This window comes from Geotrypetes seraphini, chromosome 1, assembly GCF_902459505.1.
Source record: "Geotrypetes seraphini chromosome 1, aGeoSer1.1, whole genome shotgun sequence".
Lineage (NCBI taxonomy): Eukaryota > Metazoa > Chordata > Amphibia > Gymnophiona > Dermophiidae > Geotrypetes > Geotrypetes seraphini.
The window spans coordinates 114,646,119-114,665,234 of NC_047084.1; the positions used below are offsets into that span (position 1 = coordinate 114,646,119).

Below are 19,116 nucleotides of genomic sequence, written 5' to 3' on the forward strand. Positions count from 1 at the left end.
CCACCTCGGTAGCACGTTCCCTCCGACGCGATCCTGTACATCAGAGGAGGGGCGGGATCGCGTCAAGAGGGAATGCTACCGAGGAGAACAGCGGCCTGCGAGGTTTGCTACAGTCGGCTGGAGATCCACATAGCAGGCTGCTTTAAAGAGGAGGCCAGGTGAAGGCAGACGCGAGTGAAGAGCAGCAGAGGTTCGTGCCGGTGGGCCAGAGGAGACCAGGAAGCCAGGATGGAGGGAGGGTAGGAACGGCGGGTCAAATCTGAAATTGAGACCGGGAAAAAGAAGGGGGGGGAACATACAGGCCTTCGGGACAGGGACAGGCCCTGGTGTAGAAGTACCCTGCGGGAGAGAAGAAGAGGTCCAGATGTGCATATGCCGGACTGTGGAGGATGGGGTGGGGAAGAAATAAAACAGAGGAGAGGGGGAAGGAACAGAAAGAGAGAGAAGTTGGACACAAGGGATGGTGTGAAGGGGGGATAGAGATACTGGATAGGATGGTAGTTGGGAAGAGAAACAGAGGGATGGTGGACCCTGGGGAAGGAGGGAGAGATGCTGGATGAAAGGGTAGTTGAGAAATGGACAGATGCTGAATCTGGGGATGGTGGGGTCCATCGGTGCAGATGCTAATAAGAACATGAAAAAAAGGAAAGATGCCAGACCTCCGGGGAAGGTAAATGGAAGGGGAGGACAGAGATGGAAAATGGATAGTTAGCATGGAGAAAGAAGAAAACGACAAATGGGCAAGCGAGTTATCAGAAAACAACCAGAGCCTGGGACTAACAAAAGGTAGAAAAAATAATTTTATTTTCTGTTTTGTGATTTTCTGTTTTGTGGTGTGGGGTTGGAGATGTTGTAACCCTATACTTCTACTAAGACTAAGCCTTAGTCACTTAGGGGTCCTTTTATTAAGGTGCCCATTTAGCGTTCGCTAAATTGGTTCGCGTACCTTAATTAAAGGACCCCTAACTATCTTAATTAAAAATTCGGCTTGCGGCTTAGCCTTTTTTTTCAGATTTCGGCCCCTGTTTGACACCCCCTATTCTAGAATCTGGAACCCTAAAGAGTAGCAACATACCATGCCACCGATCCAGGGCAAGCAGTGGCTTCCCCCATGTCTTTCTCAATAACAAACTATGAACTTTTCCTCCAGGAACTTGTCCAAACCTGTCCTATCTTTATGTGGTGTCACTTATGTGATTAAATACTGAATATCTGCATTTACTACTACTAATCATTTCTATAGCACTGCTAGACAATCGCAACACTGTACATTAAACATGTAAGAGACAATCCCTGATCGAGAGAGCTTACAATCTAATCAAAACAGAAAAGCAGGACAAATTGGAGTTAGAGAATTGCTTACAGTGGGAATAAGTAAAACAGACATAGGCACTTTACAAGCGAGTAGAAGCTAGGAGTGAAAAGTACTGGCTCAGGCAGTCCATTGCAGGCATATAGTGCAGTAAGATAGGAAGGACGGAGTCTGGGGGTGGCAATAGAAGCTGTTATTACAATTTGGAATAATTTACTTAAGATTTTGTAAAAAAAACAAAAACCCCTTTTTATTTGATTTAGTGTGGTTTTTCCCATAGACTTTATGGCTTCTTTGATGTAAATCGCCTTGAACCTTGTTGGTATAGTGTGATTCATAAGTTGTGTATTAGATTAGTAGAAGAAAAAGGGTACAGATAAGAGAAAACTATCTGATGAACGGAGTTTCTGGGGAGGAATGTAGGGAGAGAAGCAAGGAGAGATACTGAGGAGCTGCAGAGTGAATGCACTTGTAAGACAATACATGGATAGGGGAGCCAATGAAGTGACTTGAGTAGATGGCTAATAATGTCAGTGTAGAGATACTGGCAGATTATAAGTCATGCAGAAGAATTTTGAATACATTGAAGGGGAGAGAAATGGTTTAGTTGAGAATTAAGTTGCGGTATTCCAGGTGAGGTTATAAGAGTGTGGATAAAGATTTTGGTAGTGTACTCGGAAAGGTAGGTCAGATTTTGGCAATATAGAGAAAGAAACAACAAGTTTTAGTGTCTGTTGGATTTGGGCAGAGAAACAGAGAGAGGCGCCAAAGATGACCCGAAGGTTGCGAGCTGATAAGACAGGGAGGACATCCATAGAAAGAAAATGGAGGGAGAGGTGGGTTTAGGAGGAAAAAAAGCTCAGTCTTGGCCATGTTCAGTTTTAAACGGCAGTAAGACATCCTAGCAATGTCGAACAGGCTGGCTAAGACTTGGGCCTGAATTCCTATTGAAATTTCTGATATAGAAAGGTAGATCTGGAAGTCATCAGCACAAAGATAATACTGATAACTATGGGAGGAGATCACAGCACCAAGGGAAGAAGTATATCTGGAAAAAAGAAGAGGTCCCAAGACAGAGGTGCGCCCACTGTTAGTGGGATAGCAGTAGAGGAGGATTCACCAGAACATGCACTAAAAGTGCAATGGGAGAGATAAGAATTCCAAAAAAGAACAGAGCCCTGAAATCCAAGTGAGGACAGCATATCAAGGAGTAGGTGGTGATCAACAGTATCAAAAACAGTAGATAAGGATGAGGATAGAATAGAGACTTTAGCAAGGGCTGTTTCACAAAGTAGAGGGCACGGCCTGATTGAATTGGATCAAGAATAATTAAGACGAAAGAAAGTCAAGACAACGGCAGTGAACAGTATGTTCAAGTAGCTTTGATAGAGAGGGAGGAGGGAGTTGGGGTGATAGTTTGAAGGGCAGGTGAGGGTCAAGTGAAGCTTTTTGAGGAGTGGTGAACTATAGCATGTTTGAAGACATCTGGAACAGTTGCCATGGAAAGTGAAAGGTGGAGGATATGACAGTAGGAGAGAGTGCAGTACAGAGGAACATGTAGTGGGTTTGGAGGAGGAGAGAAAAAATGCAATTTCTTCAGTGATGTCAGAAAAGGAAGACTGGCTGAAAACCAGCGTGGTCAATTACCCTGCCGATTAAGGGCATAAGCCTTCAGAGTAGCATTCTTCTGTACCTGCCCCATTCCTCCAGTATCCCTGCTCGAATGGGAAGGATGGGTGGGTGCAATCAGCTAGAGGTCAGATCTTTTTTTCAGGACTTCTGTCTTTATAAGGCTTTCTGCCTACCCAGACTGGGAGACTTTAGTGAGGTGGACTGCCCTGGATCTGTTCTACATGCCTAAAATTACAGATGCAATATAAGTCACAAAACAGAATTATCTAATCCTGCAACCACACTCACCATTTTGCACAAGCTGATCGATAAGGTTGTCCTCCATGATGGCATTGCTGGCAAAATTATTGCTCATATCAATGAAAGTTGGCAGAGAACCTGTAGTAATGCCCTTGATCCTCTGCATAGTGGTGGTGGGTGGGTCGGCTTTGAAAGGGTACAACCGGGCATGGTGAGGCTGACTGCTGATCAGCTGATGGATAAACTGAAGCCTGTTCTCATAGGGTTTTGGGTTGAGATTTGTGGGGTCAAAGCGTGCAAATTCATATTGCAGTGCATCAACAAGAATGATCACTGCTCTGCGAAACCTACGATCCATCCAGCAGGAGTCTGACACCTCCCCATCAGCCCGAGTACGTGGCACAAGCTCATCCAGGCAGGAACTTCGTTGGCTGAGTTCAATCCTCATGAGAAGGAAGCCATTCATGAAGATGCCGATGCCAGCATAGAACAAGAAGCAGATCCATGCCAAAAAGAGCAGCACAGGCAACCTCCTCATCCTTACAGACAACTGGAAGAAAAGAAAAGTGATCAGGACCCAAAGGCAATCACAACCCTAACTCAGGTTCTTTTTTTAACTTGGATTTCTAGAAGTGAAAAAAGCAAACGCATAAAGGACAGAGAAGGGTAGACACAATAAAAAAGCTAAACCCAAGGGCCGCCGCGTAAGCAGTGGCAATTCTTATGTTCTCATGGAGCAAAAAAGTGTGTTGGGGTGATGGGCACCAGCAGAAAGGGAAAGAAGTGTATAAGACATGATCAGAGAGAAAAGTCAAAGTGCAGAAAAGAAACTAAAATTAAAACAATGTGAGAAAGGAGGTGCCTAAGTAATTTAAATAAAAAAGTTATCCAGTTATACACCAAGGAAAATAAAGCAAAACAAAGGTAAGAATATAAGAACAGCCTTACTAGGTCAGACCAACGGTCCATCACTCCCGTTCTCACGGTGGCCAATCCAGGTCACTAGTACCTGGCCAAAACCCAAGGAGTAGCAACATTCCATACTACCGATCCAGAGTAAATCCTTCTTAAAACATTGGCGTTTCAAGCAGGCAAACTGCAATCTTGGTTAAGTGATTGTATCCATCAAGCTTTGTCTTATTGTTTTTTTCGAAAATTAGTTAAGACCACTTTGTTTGACAAGTTCATTATCTAACTTAGGAGTTTTTAAGATTGTAACTAGTGTTATTTATTGTGTGATTGTACTCTTGCTGATTGCCCAGTTTCTCTTCTGTGTAAACTGCCTAGAACTGCTGGTGATGGCAGTATCTAATATAATAAAACCCTTACCTGCGCATGCGCAGTTGAAATGGCGTGATCCCTGCCACCGTGATTTGTGCTTCCATGCCATGTTCCATTTGCGGCGCATGCGCGGCAGTGGAGCCTGTGGTGGTTTGATTTGCGGCGGTAAGAGGAGCATTGCCATTGCCAACATCGCTTCCAGCCTAGGGCAGGGAGGGAGGCTTCAACTCGCTGCTCCTGCTTGCTTCGGGCCTTCCTCGCTGCCGGGTCCTGCTCCTGCCTTCGCAGCAACGAAGGACCGAAGCAAGCAGGAGCAGCGAGTTGTGAATGCTGCGCTGCCGATGGCTGTGTGAGACCCGGGAGGAGAGGGGAGGGGGGATGAGAAACACTACTGATGGATGGCCTACTAAAGGACAGGGGGAGCAGGGAAGGGGTGCTGCTGAACAGGGGGGAGGTAAAGGGAAGGGAGAAGGGCTACTGCAGGACAGGGGGAGCAGGCAAGGGGTGCTTCTGCACAGGAAAGGATGTGAGGGAAATGCTGCTGCTGCACAGGGAAGTGGGGAGGGGGGAGAGGGAAAGGGGGCCAGGGAGCAAACTTGCTATGCTTTGGGGGGAGGGGTGTGCTGGGGGCAGGCAGCAATCTTGGTTTGCTCTGGGGGGGAGACAGATGAGGGCCACGGAGAGAGACAGAAATAAAGGCAGGCAGGCATGGCGCCACAGAGAGAGACAGGCAGGGGGCCACGGAGAGAGACAGAAAGACAGGTAGGCAGTGCACAAGAACGAAAAAAGACAGATGCACACAGAAAGACAGCGGTCAGGGAGAGAGAGAGAAAGCAAGAAAGACAGACAGACAGACAGGGGGGCCAGAGAGACAGACAGAGAAGACAGCGGCCAAGGAGAGAGAGAGAGAGAGAAAGAAAAAAAGACAGACAGCTCACACGGTTAAGTTCTCATTAATAAAACCAGCTACGCTATTCGCTCTTACCACAAGGTTTAAAAAGAGCACATGAGATTTTTCCATAAACCTGCCTTTACTGCAAAGACAATAGGTAAATATACTCTATAATTATGGCTGACATCTAGGGGCCACTCCAGAGCCACCAAATGCTGCTTCGAGTCAATGTAACTGAAGTACAAGCAGATATGGACACAGACAATAAAAAAGCAGCGGAGAGACGAGCAACCATGGCAGGATACAAACCCACCTGTACAATCTTAGTCCACAATATCTGATCTCTAGAGCTGTTTATCACTAGTCTTAACTTTGTTAATTCTACTCAATCTGTAGCATCTTTTAATCATTGTAAACCGCATAGAACTTCCTGCGGTATAGAAACTTATTATCTGCAATTTTCGACCAGTTACAAGAGGAGAGAGACTAGGGATTGTTTCCAGCAAAGTCTTTGCATTTGTTTGCTCTTAAAGGTGGCCCCAGTTCCTCACAAAGAGAGTTCAGGTGAGCCAGCCCCCCAAAAACTGAGCCAAGGAAGCCAAGGGACCTTTTGCTGTGTTGCAGCATGTGGAGACCACTTTACTAGAGCATTCTTAGGACGCAAAAGCAGGTCTTCCAATGGGACTGTAAATCACCGAATTTTTCAAGTGCAGTTTCCATATTAATATTATTAATAATGGAAGGGTCTGAGTATTTGACTAATTGGAGACCTAACAAAGTGTCTATACTTTTGGGGGTTGGGGTTATTAATAAATATTAAACAGATGTAGCAGTACATAAACTGGAAGGGTGTTCAGTCTTTTGCATCGGCCTTATTCTTTGTTTTGTTTGTGTTAATGCCACAATAACAGAAAAATCAAAAGAACATTAAGAGTAAAAGCAAGTAACTAAGAAGAGCGTAGGAAACGGCAACGTTGCTAAGAAAGTTTACGACAACCCTAGCCCGAGGTGGAGCATTTTTCCAGGTTCAGGCGCAAAGCTTGGCCCTGTCCAAGAAGAAAAGGGTTCGAAGCCCCGCAGCGAGGCGGGAAAGGCCCAGCCACTCGCTTCCCCGGCCCCTGCCTCCAGCGCTTTAGGACGACACGTGGTCGAGGCTCGTGAAATTCAGGCACAGCTCACGGGATGGGGGGGGGGAAGACATCGTCCCCGTGTCGTTCGCTCCCACCTTTCCCGCGCGAACCACCTCAGACCTTCTCGTCCTACCCGGCAGCGAGGGGCACGCGCCGCCTCCTCCTTCCCGCCCGTCCCCCCCTGATGCTACTTCCTGTTTCCGGGGGAGACTGACAGGAGGTTCCGGTGCGGGCTTTTCGACGGAGACGACGCTGGACGGTGGCTCCTGGCGAGGAGGAGGAGGAGGAGGAGGAGGGAGACATGGAGGCCCCCGGCTGCCTGGACCGCTGGGCGAAGGAGAACGACGGCCTCGTGGCGCGGTGGCGGGTAATGGCTTCGGCGCTCCTCTCTCTTTCCTCCCCTTCGAGCAATTTCGGGACTTCTCATATCAATTCAGTAGCTCTACAAATTACAAGTTAGAACACCTGCCTTACACCTTGAGTTCTCAAGCAAGGTCCTTGGCCTCTCTCTCTCTCTCAACGACCACCTCAACTCCTTGACAAAATCCTGCTCTTTCAGCCTCCACATGCTAAGGAAAGCAAGACCCTTCTTCCCGCCGTCCTTGTCCAATCAAGTTTCAAGTTTATTAGGATTTGATATGCCGCCTATCAAGGTTATCTAAGCGGTTTTTACAATCAGGTACTCAAGCATTTTCCCGGTGGGCTCACAATCTATCTAACGTACCTGGGGCTACGGAGGACTGAGTGACTTGCCCAGGGTCACAAGGAGCAGCCCGGGGTTTGAACCCACAACCCCAGGGTGCTGAGGCTGTAGATCCAACCTCTGCGCCACACAATCCATCATCCTCTCCAAACTTGACTATTGCACTGCCTCTCCACTATATATATAACTCTGCTGCATATGTTCATAGTAACATAGTAACATAGTAGATGACGGCAGATAAAGACCCGAATGGTCCATCCAGTCTGCCCAACCTGATTCAATTTAAATTTTTTTTTTTTTCTTCTTAGCTATTTCTGGCAAGAATCCAAAGCTTTACCCGGTACTGTGCTTGGATTCCAACTGCCAAAATCTCTGTCAAGACTTACTCCAGCCCATCTACACCCTCCCAGCCATTGAAGCCCTCCCCAGCCCACCCTCCACCAAACGGCCATATACAGACACAGACCGTGCAAGTCTGCCCAGTAACTGGCCTAGTTCAGTCTCCTGCATGGTAAATCTACATTGTTCTTTGCTGTATAAACACCTTTACTGAATATGTACAGTCCTCATTGTATCTTCGCTGCACATGTACAGTCTCTTACACTGTAAACCGCTCTGAACTGTTTATGGCACTGCAGTATATAAAATAAAGTTATTATTATTATTAATGTCATTTACCTATGCTTAACAAAAAAAGCCTCCAAAGACTCCAGCTTATTCAGAACACTGCAACCAAGCTGATTTTTGGAAAACGTAAATCTGACCACGTCTCCCCACTCCTGGCCAATCTTCACTGGCTCCCAGTGATTTCCAGACTGAGTCCAATTCAAATGCTCCTGCCTGGCTTTTAAGATTATTCACAGCATCCTTCCTTCAACTCCTCGTGCCCTGACTCCACCAGGACCGCCCATAAATTAAAACTATCCTTCCCCTCCCTACATGGTATTCTCCACGCAGGTAAACTGGGAAAATCACTTATTTTCAAAATCACAGGTCTCTGGAATGACCTTACTATCCCGCTGCGGAACCTGAGTTCCCTCCATTTATTCCGCAAGCAACTAAAAACCTGGCTCTTCTCTAACATGTAATTTCTTTTCCCTTACTTTTCCACTCGATTTATAAACTCATGTAAACCTTTTCCTATCCTTTCTCATTTTTAAGTTCTTGTAAACCGTGCCGAGCTCTACTTCCGTGGAGATGATGCGGTATATAAACTTAAGGTTTAGTTTAGTTTACTATACAGTATCTATACTAGAATATTACATTACTTTAGAGATTTCCATTCCGCCCATTACCTTGCAATTCAAGGCGGTTTAGAGTTATAAAAGGTGGGTTACAATATTGGATCATTGGTAAATTCAAGAGAAGTTGAAAAGGCAGGTTGCAAAAAGAGATATAAATGGTGGGATGCAGTAGATCATTGGTGAATTCAAGAGAAATTGAGAAGAACTGGTGGTATCTGTGGGGCGGGGTGAAGGCAGGAGGATGGAAGGTAATTGATATGTTAAGAGTGATTCAGTGATTTCTTGAAGAGTATATACTTTATAAACACAAAGGGCTCTATTAGGCATTGCTTATGTTCTTATAGGGCAGTACAGGGTTCAAGAAAGGATTGGACAATTTCCTGCTGGAAAGGGGGATACAAGGGTATAAATAGAGGATCACTGCGCAGGTCCTGGACCTGTTGGGCTGCCGCGTGAGCGGACTGCTGGGCGCGATGGACCGCGGGTCTGACCCAGCGGAGGCATTGCTTATGTTCTTATTTACTACAAATTTATAAACTAAAATTCCCACACATTCATTAATCACTTCTTTTTATTTTATGCTCTTTGTTTAAAACATTTTTCCACCCCACACGTGTTAATACCTCATATCAATATACGCATAAATAACTTACTAAATCGTAACAACCGAGAGGCCACTTTCTAAAATTTGAAAGGGGATAGATTCCGTACGAACGTAAAGAAGTTCTTCTTCACCCAGAGAGTGGTAGAAAACTGGAACGCTCTTCCGGAGTCTGTCATAGGGGAAAACACCCTCCAGGGAGTCAAGACAAAGTTAGACAAGTTTCTGCTGAACCGGAATATACACATCTCCCTCATTATTTACGGGGATAGGGGCAGAGCCAGACCGCGAATAGGGAAATACCACAAATATCCGGCTCTGACCCACCCCTGCCTTCTCCCGGCCTTACCTGATGGTCTAGTGGGCTTTCGGGGCAGGAGCGATCTTCCTACGCTCCTGCCCCATGTATGTCGCCAATAGGAAATGACTGCTGTGAGTTCCCGTAGTCTCTCGAGACTACAGCGGGAGCTCACAGCAGCCATTTCCTATTGGCGATCTACACGGGGCAGGAGCGTAGAAAGATCGCTCCTGTCCCGAAAGCCCGATAGATCACCAGGTAAGGCCAGGATGCCGGGGGGAAGGCAAAAATATGGGGGGGTTTCTCCCTTCCCCCCCCAAATCGTGATTATGTGAAATCACGAGTGCAGAAACCGCAAATGGGGAGGGGGAAGTGTACACAGGTAGGGCTAGTCTCTGTTAGGACGCTAGTCTTTGACCAGAGGGCTGCCGCGTGAGCGGACTGTTGGGCACGATGGACCACTGGTCTAATCCAGCAGCAGCAACTCTTATGTTCTTATAAAAGTTCATATCAAAACTACTCTATTGCAGTACTGTCCATATACTGGCCAAAAACTTCTTGATATTGTGCAAACTTATCACTTCACGAATGGTATTCCAATATATCTTATCTTCCTATTCCTTGTATCGCTGTTCACCATAAACTGACCACAATTGCCCAACACAAATCTGTGTTTCACCTGTTGGCGTCATCAGGGGCTACAGGCTGATCTCGGCTTCAGCAATGAATCTTAGTTTTTGTTATTCATTACACAATATATTTATGTGCCACACACCAGTGTGAAAAATCCAGACCAGGACCTCTCACTTCACAAGCTGAACAGGAACTGACAGCACTGCTTTCATTGTATGCTAATAAATCTCATGCATATTCAGTGGGGAAATCCTGAAAACCCAACTGGAGGAGGGACTTTGACACCCCTGCAATTAGTTGCTGTCAAAATCCCCTATCTTCATAAAGTTCTGCGATGTTGCTGCTCCCAGTGGCATAGGGAGAGTGAGTGGAACCCCTCTGCCCTTCCCCTGTACCTTTCTAATTTTCCAGGCACAAGCTACCTCAAAAGTTTGCTGCACGCATCATGTGGTCTGTCCCTCTGATCTCACTTCATAGGTGCGTACCCTGGAAGTGATGTCAGAGATAGGTGACACCAACCTGGGCAGTAAGTCTGTAATGCTGCAAGCGCACTGGGAGAGCTAGAGGGTAGGGGGAGGCAAGAAGGACGGGTGCTGGCGCCCCAGACTGCACCCCTCCTTACTACACCACTGGCTGCCCCCCTTCCTTCATAGGGTGCTTGTCCCCTCCTCTCCCTACCACATAGGGCGCTGCAGTTAGGTGCTGCCATCCCCCCTCCCCCTGTGAGACTCTCGTTGACACCCCATCAATTTCCAAATACAATTCAAACTCCTCTTACTGACCTATTTATTTATTTATTCAATTTGCTATAGCATTCTCCCAAGGGAGCTCAGAACAGTTGACATTAATTTATTCAGGTACTCAAGCATTTTTCCCTGTCTGTCTCAGTGGGCTCACAATCTATCTAATGCACCTGCGGCAATGGGGATATTAGATTATTTGACAGGGTCACAAGGAGCAGTGTGGGTTTGAACCCACAACCTCAGAGTGCTGAGGCTGTAGCTTTAACCACTGCACCAAACTCTTCCCCACAAATGCATTTACTAGACAGTCCCTTTTTATCTTTCTTCACTTATCTCCCCCTATGTTCCCCACTGTGAGCTCCATTCAGCTAGTAAGTCCCTCCTATCTATGCCCTTCTCCTCCTCTGCCAACTCCAGATTCCATCCCTTTTATCTTGCTTTACATATGCCTGAAACAAACTGCCTGAATCCCTATGATGGGTATAACTCTACCAGGTCTAATGGAAGGGCATTCCAGACATCTACCACTTTCTCCATGAAAGTACTTCCTGACATTATTTCTGAGTTGGCTCCCCTGCAATCTAAATTTATCCCAGGACAAGCAGGCAGCATATTCTCTACATGTGGGTGACATCATCCATGGAGCCCCGACGCGGACAGCTTTTCAAGCAAACTTGATTGAAGATCTTAAAGTTTGCTAGTGCTGCACCGCGCATGTGCCTTCCTGCTCAGCTAGGGGGTGCGTCTCCTCAGCGTGGCCTCAGTTCTTAGTTTTCCGCGGAGCCAGAAAGCCCTGTCTCTCTTCTCTGCATTCAATTCTAAGTGCCTTCCTGCACCGCAGCTTCTTTTATTGTTTTCCCTCGATCGGAGTCGCTGTGCAACGCGTCTACAAACTTTGTTATTTTTCCTACGACCGAATTCGACCGGGGGAACCTGGTTTTTTCGTCTGGCCGCCTGGCCTCATGCGGCCGCGGCTACATCTTCTCCCTATGTCCCGGCCTGTTACCACGCCTAATGAGGAGATCTGCAAGGCCGCCACTTGGTCCTTACCTTCACCTCACACTACTGTCTGGATACTTTTTCCAGACGCGACGGCCAGTCAGTTTTGCGTAATCTGTTCTCCTAAATTGCCAACTCTCCCAACCATCCCATTCTGGTTAGCTTGGAGGTCACCCACATGTAGAGAATATGCTGCCTGCAGGCAGATATTCTCGCAACCCACCCACATCCCCTGGTTGGCTTCTTTGCTAGCTATCTGAACTGAGGCCACGCTAAGGAGATGCGCCCCCCCCTAGCTGAATGGGAAGGCACACGCGCATGCGCGGTGCAGCACTAGCAAACTTTAAGATCTTTAATCAAGTTTGCTTGAAAAGCTGTCCGCGATGGGGCTCCGTGGATGACGTCACCCACATGTAGAGAATATCTGCCTGCTGTCCCTGGATAACACCTGTTACGGTAAGTAACTGTGCTTTATGTTCTCTAGTTCTACCACCTTCCCTCCTCTGGAAAAAGTTTGTTTGTATATTAATACCTTTCAGATATTTGGATGTCTATCATATCATCCCTTTTCTCCAGGGTGTACATTTGAGGTCATCAAGTTTCTCCTCATACTTCTTGTGGCACAAACCCCATATCATTTTTGTTGCTGTTCTCTGAAACACTTCATGTCTTTTTACATCCTTAGCAAGATATGGCCTCCCAAACTGAACACAATACTCCAAGCAAGCCTTACTAATGACTTGTACTAATGACTTGAACATTCTTCTGCTGGTTATGCCACTGTCTAAGCAGCCTAGCATCCTTCTGCCATGGCCACCGCCTTCTTTTGTCACCTTGAGATCCTCAGACATCATCACCCCAAGGTCCCTCTTCTGAGCAGATGAGTTTGGGCTTTGTCTCTGTGTGAGGAGCATCAACATGTTTGATCATGAACTCATAGGTCAATATTTTAAATGATTTAAACTGACAGGAGAGTCTCCTGCTCTTTTAAATTGCTTGTGGCTGCCAGCAAGCAGGTAAGGGACAGTACACACTACCACTAGAGGTCATGGTGGTCATTTTTCAACCAGGTGCTGCAAAGGGCAGGAGCAAGTGGGGTTCTTTCCTGCCCCTGTCAATCAATAGACCACCAGGTCAGTTAAGGTAGGCCCAAAGGTGGGTGGAAGGAAAGCCTATTGGAACAGAGGGGGGGGACAAGGGGGGAATTGGAAGCTTGTTGAGAGCAACAGGTGGAGGAAAATGTCAACTCCCCTTAGGTGGGTCCTGGCCAATATTCAGCTCTAAGGGAGATTTAATAAAGGATGCTAAATGCATTAGAGTGCATTAACCACTGAAGATGCCCATTATATCCTATGGGTGTCATTACTGGTTTGCATGCCTATGTAATTGTATACTATTTTATGTTGTCTGTTCAATTAATTTAAAATTGTATATTGCTTTGAAACTGTAAAAGTGATCCAATCAAATTTTAAATAAACTTGAAACTAATGCACTTAGCGTCCTTAATATAGGTTTCAACTGACCATTGGCTGGGACCATTAGGTGGCTAACTGTAGGTAGTCCAGTGAGATCTGGATGTTTCCTGGCATTGAATATCCAAGGCTAATTTAGCCAGCCTTGGTCAGTCCCTAAAAAATGCTAACTGTTTCATGTCATTGGATTGAATTGCTTAGGTTGATAGGATGTCTCATAGATGCCCACTTTTTTTTTTTTTCTAGCATTCTCATTTTTCTATAACTGTCCTTACTAAACCAGCAAGAATTCTGTTCCTATGTGTCTTCGCACTGAAAATTGACTGCCATAGTTGGCAGCTTGATTGTCATTATCTTTCTGGAGTTCTATTCTGATGTTTAGATCCTGGTTTCTTCCTTAACAGTAAAGCTTTCAGCTTGGGCTTCTTTTGTTTTTTCAGGCTGTGATAGCTTCCAGGAATGACAGTGTGGTGAAACAGACATTGCAGCAGTGCCATCATGCGTTAAGCCAACTGCTTAGGAAAATCCAGGGTACTGTACTTCTTCTCCTTTGTGTTGAATTCAGAGGGATAGACGTGCTTTGATGTAAAAGCTTCTTTCCATTGTGGAAAATGTCCAGGCTTGGCTGCAGCACAATATGTTTGGGTTTCTACCCTGCCAGGGATTCTTTGCAGTGGTAAGGTAGCGATGTGTAATTATTTCTGAGCTTGTTCTCAACCAGGATAGATTAAAAATCTGGTGTGTTTTTTTTTATTTTAAATCGGGGTTTTTATTTAAATAGGATTTTTTAAAAAATAAAATGCTTTTTTGAGGAAAAATCTAATAGTTTTCTATTTAAGATACATTGCATTATAGTCCAAAAGTTAATCATCATGAAATAAGGATTAGTTTTTAATTATGTAGCATGAGCCTTTGTATTCATGCAATGTTTACATTTTTTGGTAAATTAATTCCATTCATAATTTCAGGGGCATGATTTAGGCCTTTTATTAAGCTGAGGTAGAGGTTTCAACTGCGGCCCCGATGCTTATAGGAATTCTATGAGTATCGGAACATTTAGTGCTCTGGGCCCTGGAAGAAACCTCTCTCTCAGCTTAATAAAAGGGGTGGGGGTTAGTCTTTCTGACTAGTGATTTAAATCAAATCCAACCTGACCTCAATCCAATTTTCTGCACAACAGCCAATTCTGTATACTAGCCATGGAATCTTCTGATTTCACTGGTTCACTGCATTACTCTCCTGACAATATCCGTTGTAAAACACTTTTACAAGTTGTTGCTTCTTATATTCTGGTTCCTAAAGGTTTTCTTCTGAACTGTGGCAATTGCCTGAACTTCTTGTGATGGGCTTCTAGTATGCAGCTAGAATAGAAGGTAACATGAGTTTTGAGTTGATAAGCCATCCTTAAAGGAGAGCTGGTGTAAACTGGACTAGTTAACAAAGCAGGAACCCCCAACCAATGCCAGTATATGGGTCACACTAGTGTGTAAGCCCACTGACATGGTATTTGACTCATAAGTACAAAAAGGGAAATGAAAACTGCACTTTAATTTAAAATAAACACTGTATTTTTCACTCCATAAGATGCACCTGACTATAAGATGCACCCTAAATTTAGAGGAGGAAAACAAGAAAAAAAACATTCTGAACCAAATTCTCCCTACCAGGCTCTGCACCCAACCCCACACTCATTGCCAGGCTCTGCACCCTGTCCCCCCTCTGGTGGTCTAATGGTAGGGCACAGGGCGGGCAGGGAAAGGGCACAGATGTCAAGGCAGATGACTTTTTAAAATATGCAATGTCACCTCAGTAACAACTATAGAAAAATAGACAAATATAGGGCAAAATATAGACAGCAGATATAAATTCTCCAAACTGACACATTTTGATTACTAAATTGCAAATAAAATAATTTTTCCTACCTTTGTCTGATGATTTCTTTCTTTCTTTCCTTCCTTCCTTCCATCCTCAGGCCCAACAATTGTCCCTTCCTCCCTCCTATGTTCCCCTCACTGCCTTTGTCATCTTCCCCCCCCCACCTCAGGCCCAACAATTGTCCCTTCCTTCCTCCTATGTTCCCCTCACTGCCTTCCAGCCTGTCCTCTACCCCTCCCCCCCCCCGTGCCTGCTTTGAATCCCGGCGCTTTCCTCGCTGAATGGCTGTGGCAGTGAGCCCCCCCCCCCCCCCTCCCCCCCCAGCAGTGAGCTTCCCCCTCTTTCCTGGCAGTGAGAACTGCCTGCAGCCATCCAGGCACGCCTGCCTTGTTCACTGCTCTGCCTCTCCCTGCCACAGCTGTCAAGCGAAGGAAGTGCCAGGATTAAAACAGGTACAGGAGGGGGAAGCTCACTGCCAGGGAGGAGGGGGAAGCTCACTGTCAGGGGGGGGGGGCTCACTGCCACAGCTGTCCAGCGAGGGAAGCGCCGGGATTAAAAGCAGGCATGGGGAGGGCGGCTCACTGCCACAGCCATCTAACGAGGGAAGACGCCGTGATTAAAAACAGGTGGGAGTGTGGTATTCACTCCATAAGACGCACCCTTATTTCCACCCACTTTTTTGGGGGAAAAAAGTATGTCTTATGGAGTGAAAAATACGGTAAAACTCTTTGCTTCATACGTTCACTAAAGGAAAGCAGTTGTGTTGCTGTTGGTTCTTCTATTGCAATTAGAGACTGAGCTAACAGAATGGATCCTTTTAATAAGCAACACGTCGGCATTTATTTTACACTGGTAGTTTGAGCTTTCAGCCTTTAATACAGGCAGCCAAGTGCCTGAGATTATCAATCTGCCTATGAGTGACATCAAGACTGTCTGATTGCAACTAGAATTCTTAGAGAAGACGCAGGTGCTCATGTAGGTGGTTTGGTCTGTCTGGCTATACAGGAGACTTGAAAGACCGGATGTTCAGGCAATGATCTCATTCGTATTTCACATTTGAACTTTATTTAATATACCACAAATAAAAACATACAAAGTAAATAGGGGGAAAAACACATAGCCCAGTTTACAATATTTGGCACAAAACCATACAAGATCTACAATGAAAATATAAAATAATTATACTAACGAACAATAGGAGGGGAGGAGGTGAAAATATGAAGAACATATTGATAAAGAATCTGCTGACAATAAGTCACTATAAGCTGCAGAAAAAGTTCCAGCGAATTTGAACAGGGAATGCTTTCACAGAAAGGTAGATGTTGTGACAGGAAGGACCCTGTCACGGTCAAAAACCCTGCATTTAAACAAAGTGAAACCCAAGGCAGGGCGGGCTCCAAAACCTGAGAATTTACCCTATTATTCCTTGCCTGTTTCAAAAGGGAGGTGTGTGTCTGTTTCAGTCATAGTCACCAGAGAAACAAAGAATCTGTGAGAAGGGCAGGACCTTGAGGGAAACGCCTGGGAAGCTGAATAAATGCCCTGCAGGTGAGCACAGAGGAAGAGGGCAGATCCAAGTTTAGAACTCTAAATCTGCCAGAACCTCCAAGTCTGCAGAAGGGTATTTCACAAGGAAATGCCTCTTTATTTCTGCCTGGTAAAGCAGCTCTAGCAGAAAACCTCAAAAGGGTCAGGTATTTAAACTCTAAGGTTGAGCCTAGCTGGGGGGATGGGTTCCTCTCAGAGGAGGAATTGCAGGATAATGTTAATGGGCTAGATTCAAAGGATAGTGAGTCAATTGCTGTTAGCCGATTCCTGGCTGATTTTAAAACAGCGATTGATTCCCTATCAAATTTGCATGCAAATGATTTGCATGGATTTGCATGCAAACTCCAACTCAAAAGCGATTGAGTTGGGGCAGACCCTGACAGTAATGACAAGAGAAGCAGCCTACTGTCGGGGCTTCTGCGTCAGCACCCCTTCACAACCACTGTCTTCCCGTCCCGGCCCACCATACCCCCAATATCTTTACATATAGCAGGAGGGATGCCCGGTCTCTTCTGCCGTCGGCCCCCTCCTCCCCTGCATGCCACGACTGGCTGAACACCGCCCTCCGAACACCAACCCATTCCCAGCCGTCTTCCAGGCCCGGTCCACCCCCGGTACCTTTACATACGGCAGGAGGGATGCCCACCGCCGTTGCCCCCACGCCTAGCCCATACCCCCTCCCCTGGTACCTTTTCATAGGAGAGCAGGAACCGTGTTGGGTTCAGCTGCAAAAGAAACAGACTTTGTATTATACTTATATTTATGCATGTGACATGTTTTAATAGTCATATTCAATAAACCTTATTTGTGTCCAAAGTCAATGTGTACAGTCCTTTCCCCACTTGTGTCTTTGTTTTGATTTATTTTATGTAGGGTTGCTTTTCCTGTTTTCGTGGATCACATTGGCTTTACGTATGTGTTCATTTTGTTCTTTATAATAGTCTCTGCCATTTTGCCGGGACTGATGTCAGACTCACCAGGGTATGATTTCCTGGTTCACCTCTGGAACCCTTTTTTTAAAAATCTACATCACATTGGCCACTCTCCAGTCTTCGGGTACTATGTTGATTTTTAAAAAAAAATATTACAGATTACTAACAATAGCTCTGCAAGTTTATTTTTCAATTCTTTCTGGATTGTATACTATCTGGTCCAGGCAATTTGATATAATCTAGACTTGAGATAACCAGTAAATGAATAAGTAATTGAAGAGATTTAAAAAAAAGAGCAGACTTAACACAGCTTTGCACACGGTTTTTGGTTGTCTGCTGCAGTCCTGAACTCTCTAAGCCAAGAGTGTCAAAGTCCCTCCTTGAGGGTCACAATCCAGTTGGGTTTTCAGGATTTCCCCAATGAATATGCAAGAGATCTATTAGCATACAATGAAAGCAGTGCATGCAAATAGATCTCATGCATATTCATTGGGGAAATCCTGAAAACCTGACTGGATTGCGGTCCTTGAGGAGGGACTTTGACACCCCTGCTCTAAGCAGATGCATGCTATACTTTCCAGAAAGTTAAACCTTAGTACACTAACACACACATGAGAAGCCCTTCTAATTTTCTGAAATATACTTCATTGAATAAATATAGTAGGAGGTGAAGATTTGAAGTACAGAAGCTTTGTGGCAGAGGTGAAAGAATAATTACAGTAAGATATTCCAAATTCCAGAGATGAAATGCTGAATTAATGCATGTGGTCAGTAGCTTAAATTATTTGAGATCAGTGTCAATATGGTGTCTTTAATCACGTCCATTGGTACTGTATCACTTGGAAGTAGGTCTCGGATGTTACTGCAGGATATGTGTGTTCACAGTAATATTAGAAGCCCAGTTCAGCTGCTGTAACTGCCCATTCTTTAGCACTCTCCAGACCAGTAGAGGTTAACTTTACGAATGGGTATATATCTAATCATGACCAGCAGGTGGAGACTGAAAACAAAACTTTGGGACAGTATATCCTAGCCCCTCCTCTCTATTTCCCTCAGTCTTCTTTCAGTCTCCAGCAGGTGTTGAGTGATCTGTACCCATCTCCCTTGGTAGGGCTGTTGGAATTTGTTTAGGGGGTTTATTGTCCCTGTTTTTAGCCGGACGGAGCTTGGGCGGACTCTGTTTGGGGGTTCGTCCGACCTCGGGGGTGTTAAACCCGGCGGGTCACGAGCGGGGTCCCTCCCCCCACTTCCTCCACCTCCCCACATTTTTTTTAGAGGAGCCTCAGCAGTAAGCCTTGCCCCCTAAGTCAAGCAAGGCATATTGCTTCGAGAGCCTGTGGAGTCTGTTCTGTAAAAAAAAAAAAAAAAAAAAATCCTGAGGTAGTGCTGGTCTGGAGGGTTGTATCCCTTTAAGAAAACTGTATTTTACTGTATTTTTTCATGTAACCAGCACTTTTTTATAGCTAGGTCGCGTATTGGAGCAATTGTGCCCTTCTCCGGGGGAGTAGGACACAATTTTAGTCCAGCCGCGAGGCACTCGCGGCCGGCCTGAACTCGGCGGTTTGGGTCGGTGAGGTGGTG

The 19,116-nt window shown here is 45.6% G+C and overlaps 2 protein-coding genes across 14 annotated transcripts in view; one reads left to right on the forward strand and one right to left on the reverse strand.

Moving 5' to 3' along the window:
* The window catches only part of PIGO (phosphatidylinositol glycan anchor biosynthesis class O), a 70,540-nt gene extending 63,501 nt beyond the window's left edge, over positions 1–7,039 (reverse strand). For 3 of the 8 annotated variants that reach the window (XM_033936274.1, XM_033936230.1, XM_033936283.1), the window contains exons 1-2: positions 4,133–4,981; positions 3,233–3,734 (exon numbers count right to left, since the gene is read on the reverse strand). In XM_033936274.1, coding sequence (XP_033792165.1) covers positions 3,233–3,734; positions 4,133–4,153 — 523 coding nt within the window. In that variant the 5' untranslated portion in view covers positions 4,154–4,981. The other 5 variants (XM_033936256.1, XM_033936240.1, XM_033936265.1 and 2 more) reach the window with 5 other exon arrangements.
* The window catches only part of FANCG (FA complementation group G), a 144,396-nt gene continuing 131,742 nt past the window's right edge, over positions 6,463–19,116 (forward strand). For 2 of the 6 annotated variants that reach the window (XM_033936332.1, XM_033936323.1), the window contains exons 1-2: positions 6,463–6,854; positions 13,621–13,711. In XM_033936332.1, coding sequence (XP_033792223.1) covers positions 6,789–6,854; positions 13,621–13,711 — 157 coding nt within the window. In that variant the 5' untranslated portion in view covers positions 6,463–6,788. The other 4 variants (XM_033936313.1, XM_033936344.1, XM_033936352.1 and 1 more) reach the window with 4 other exon arrangements.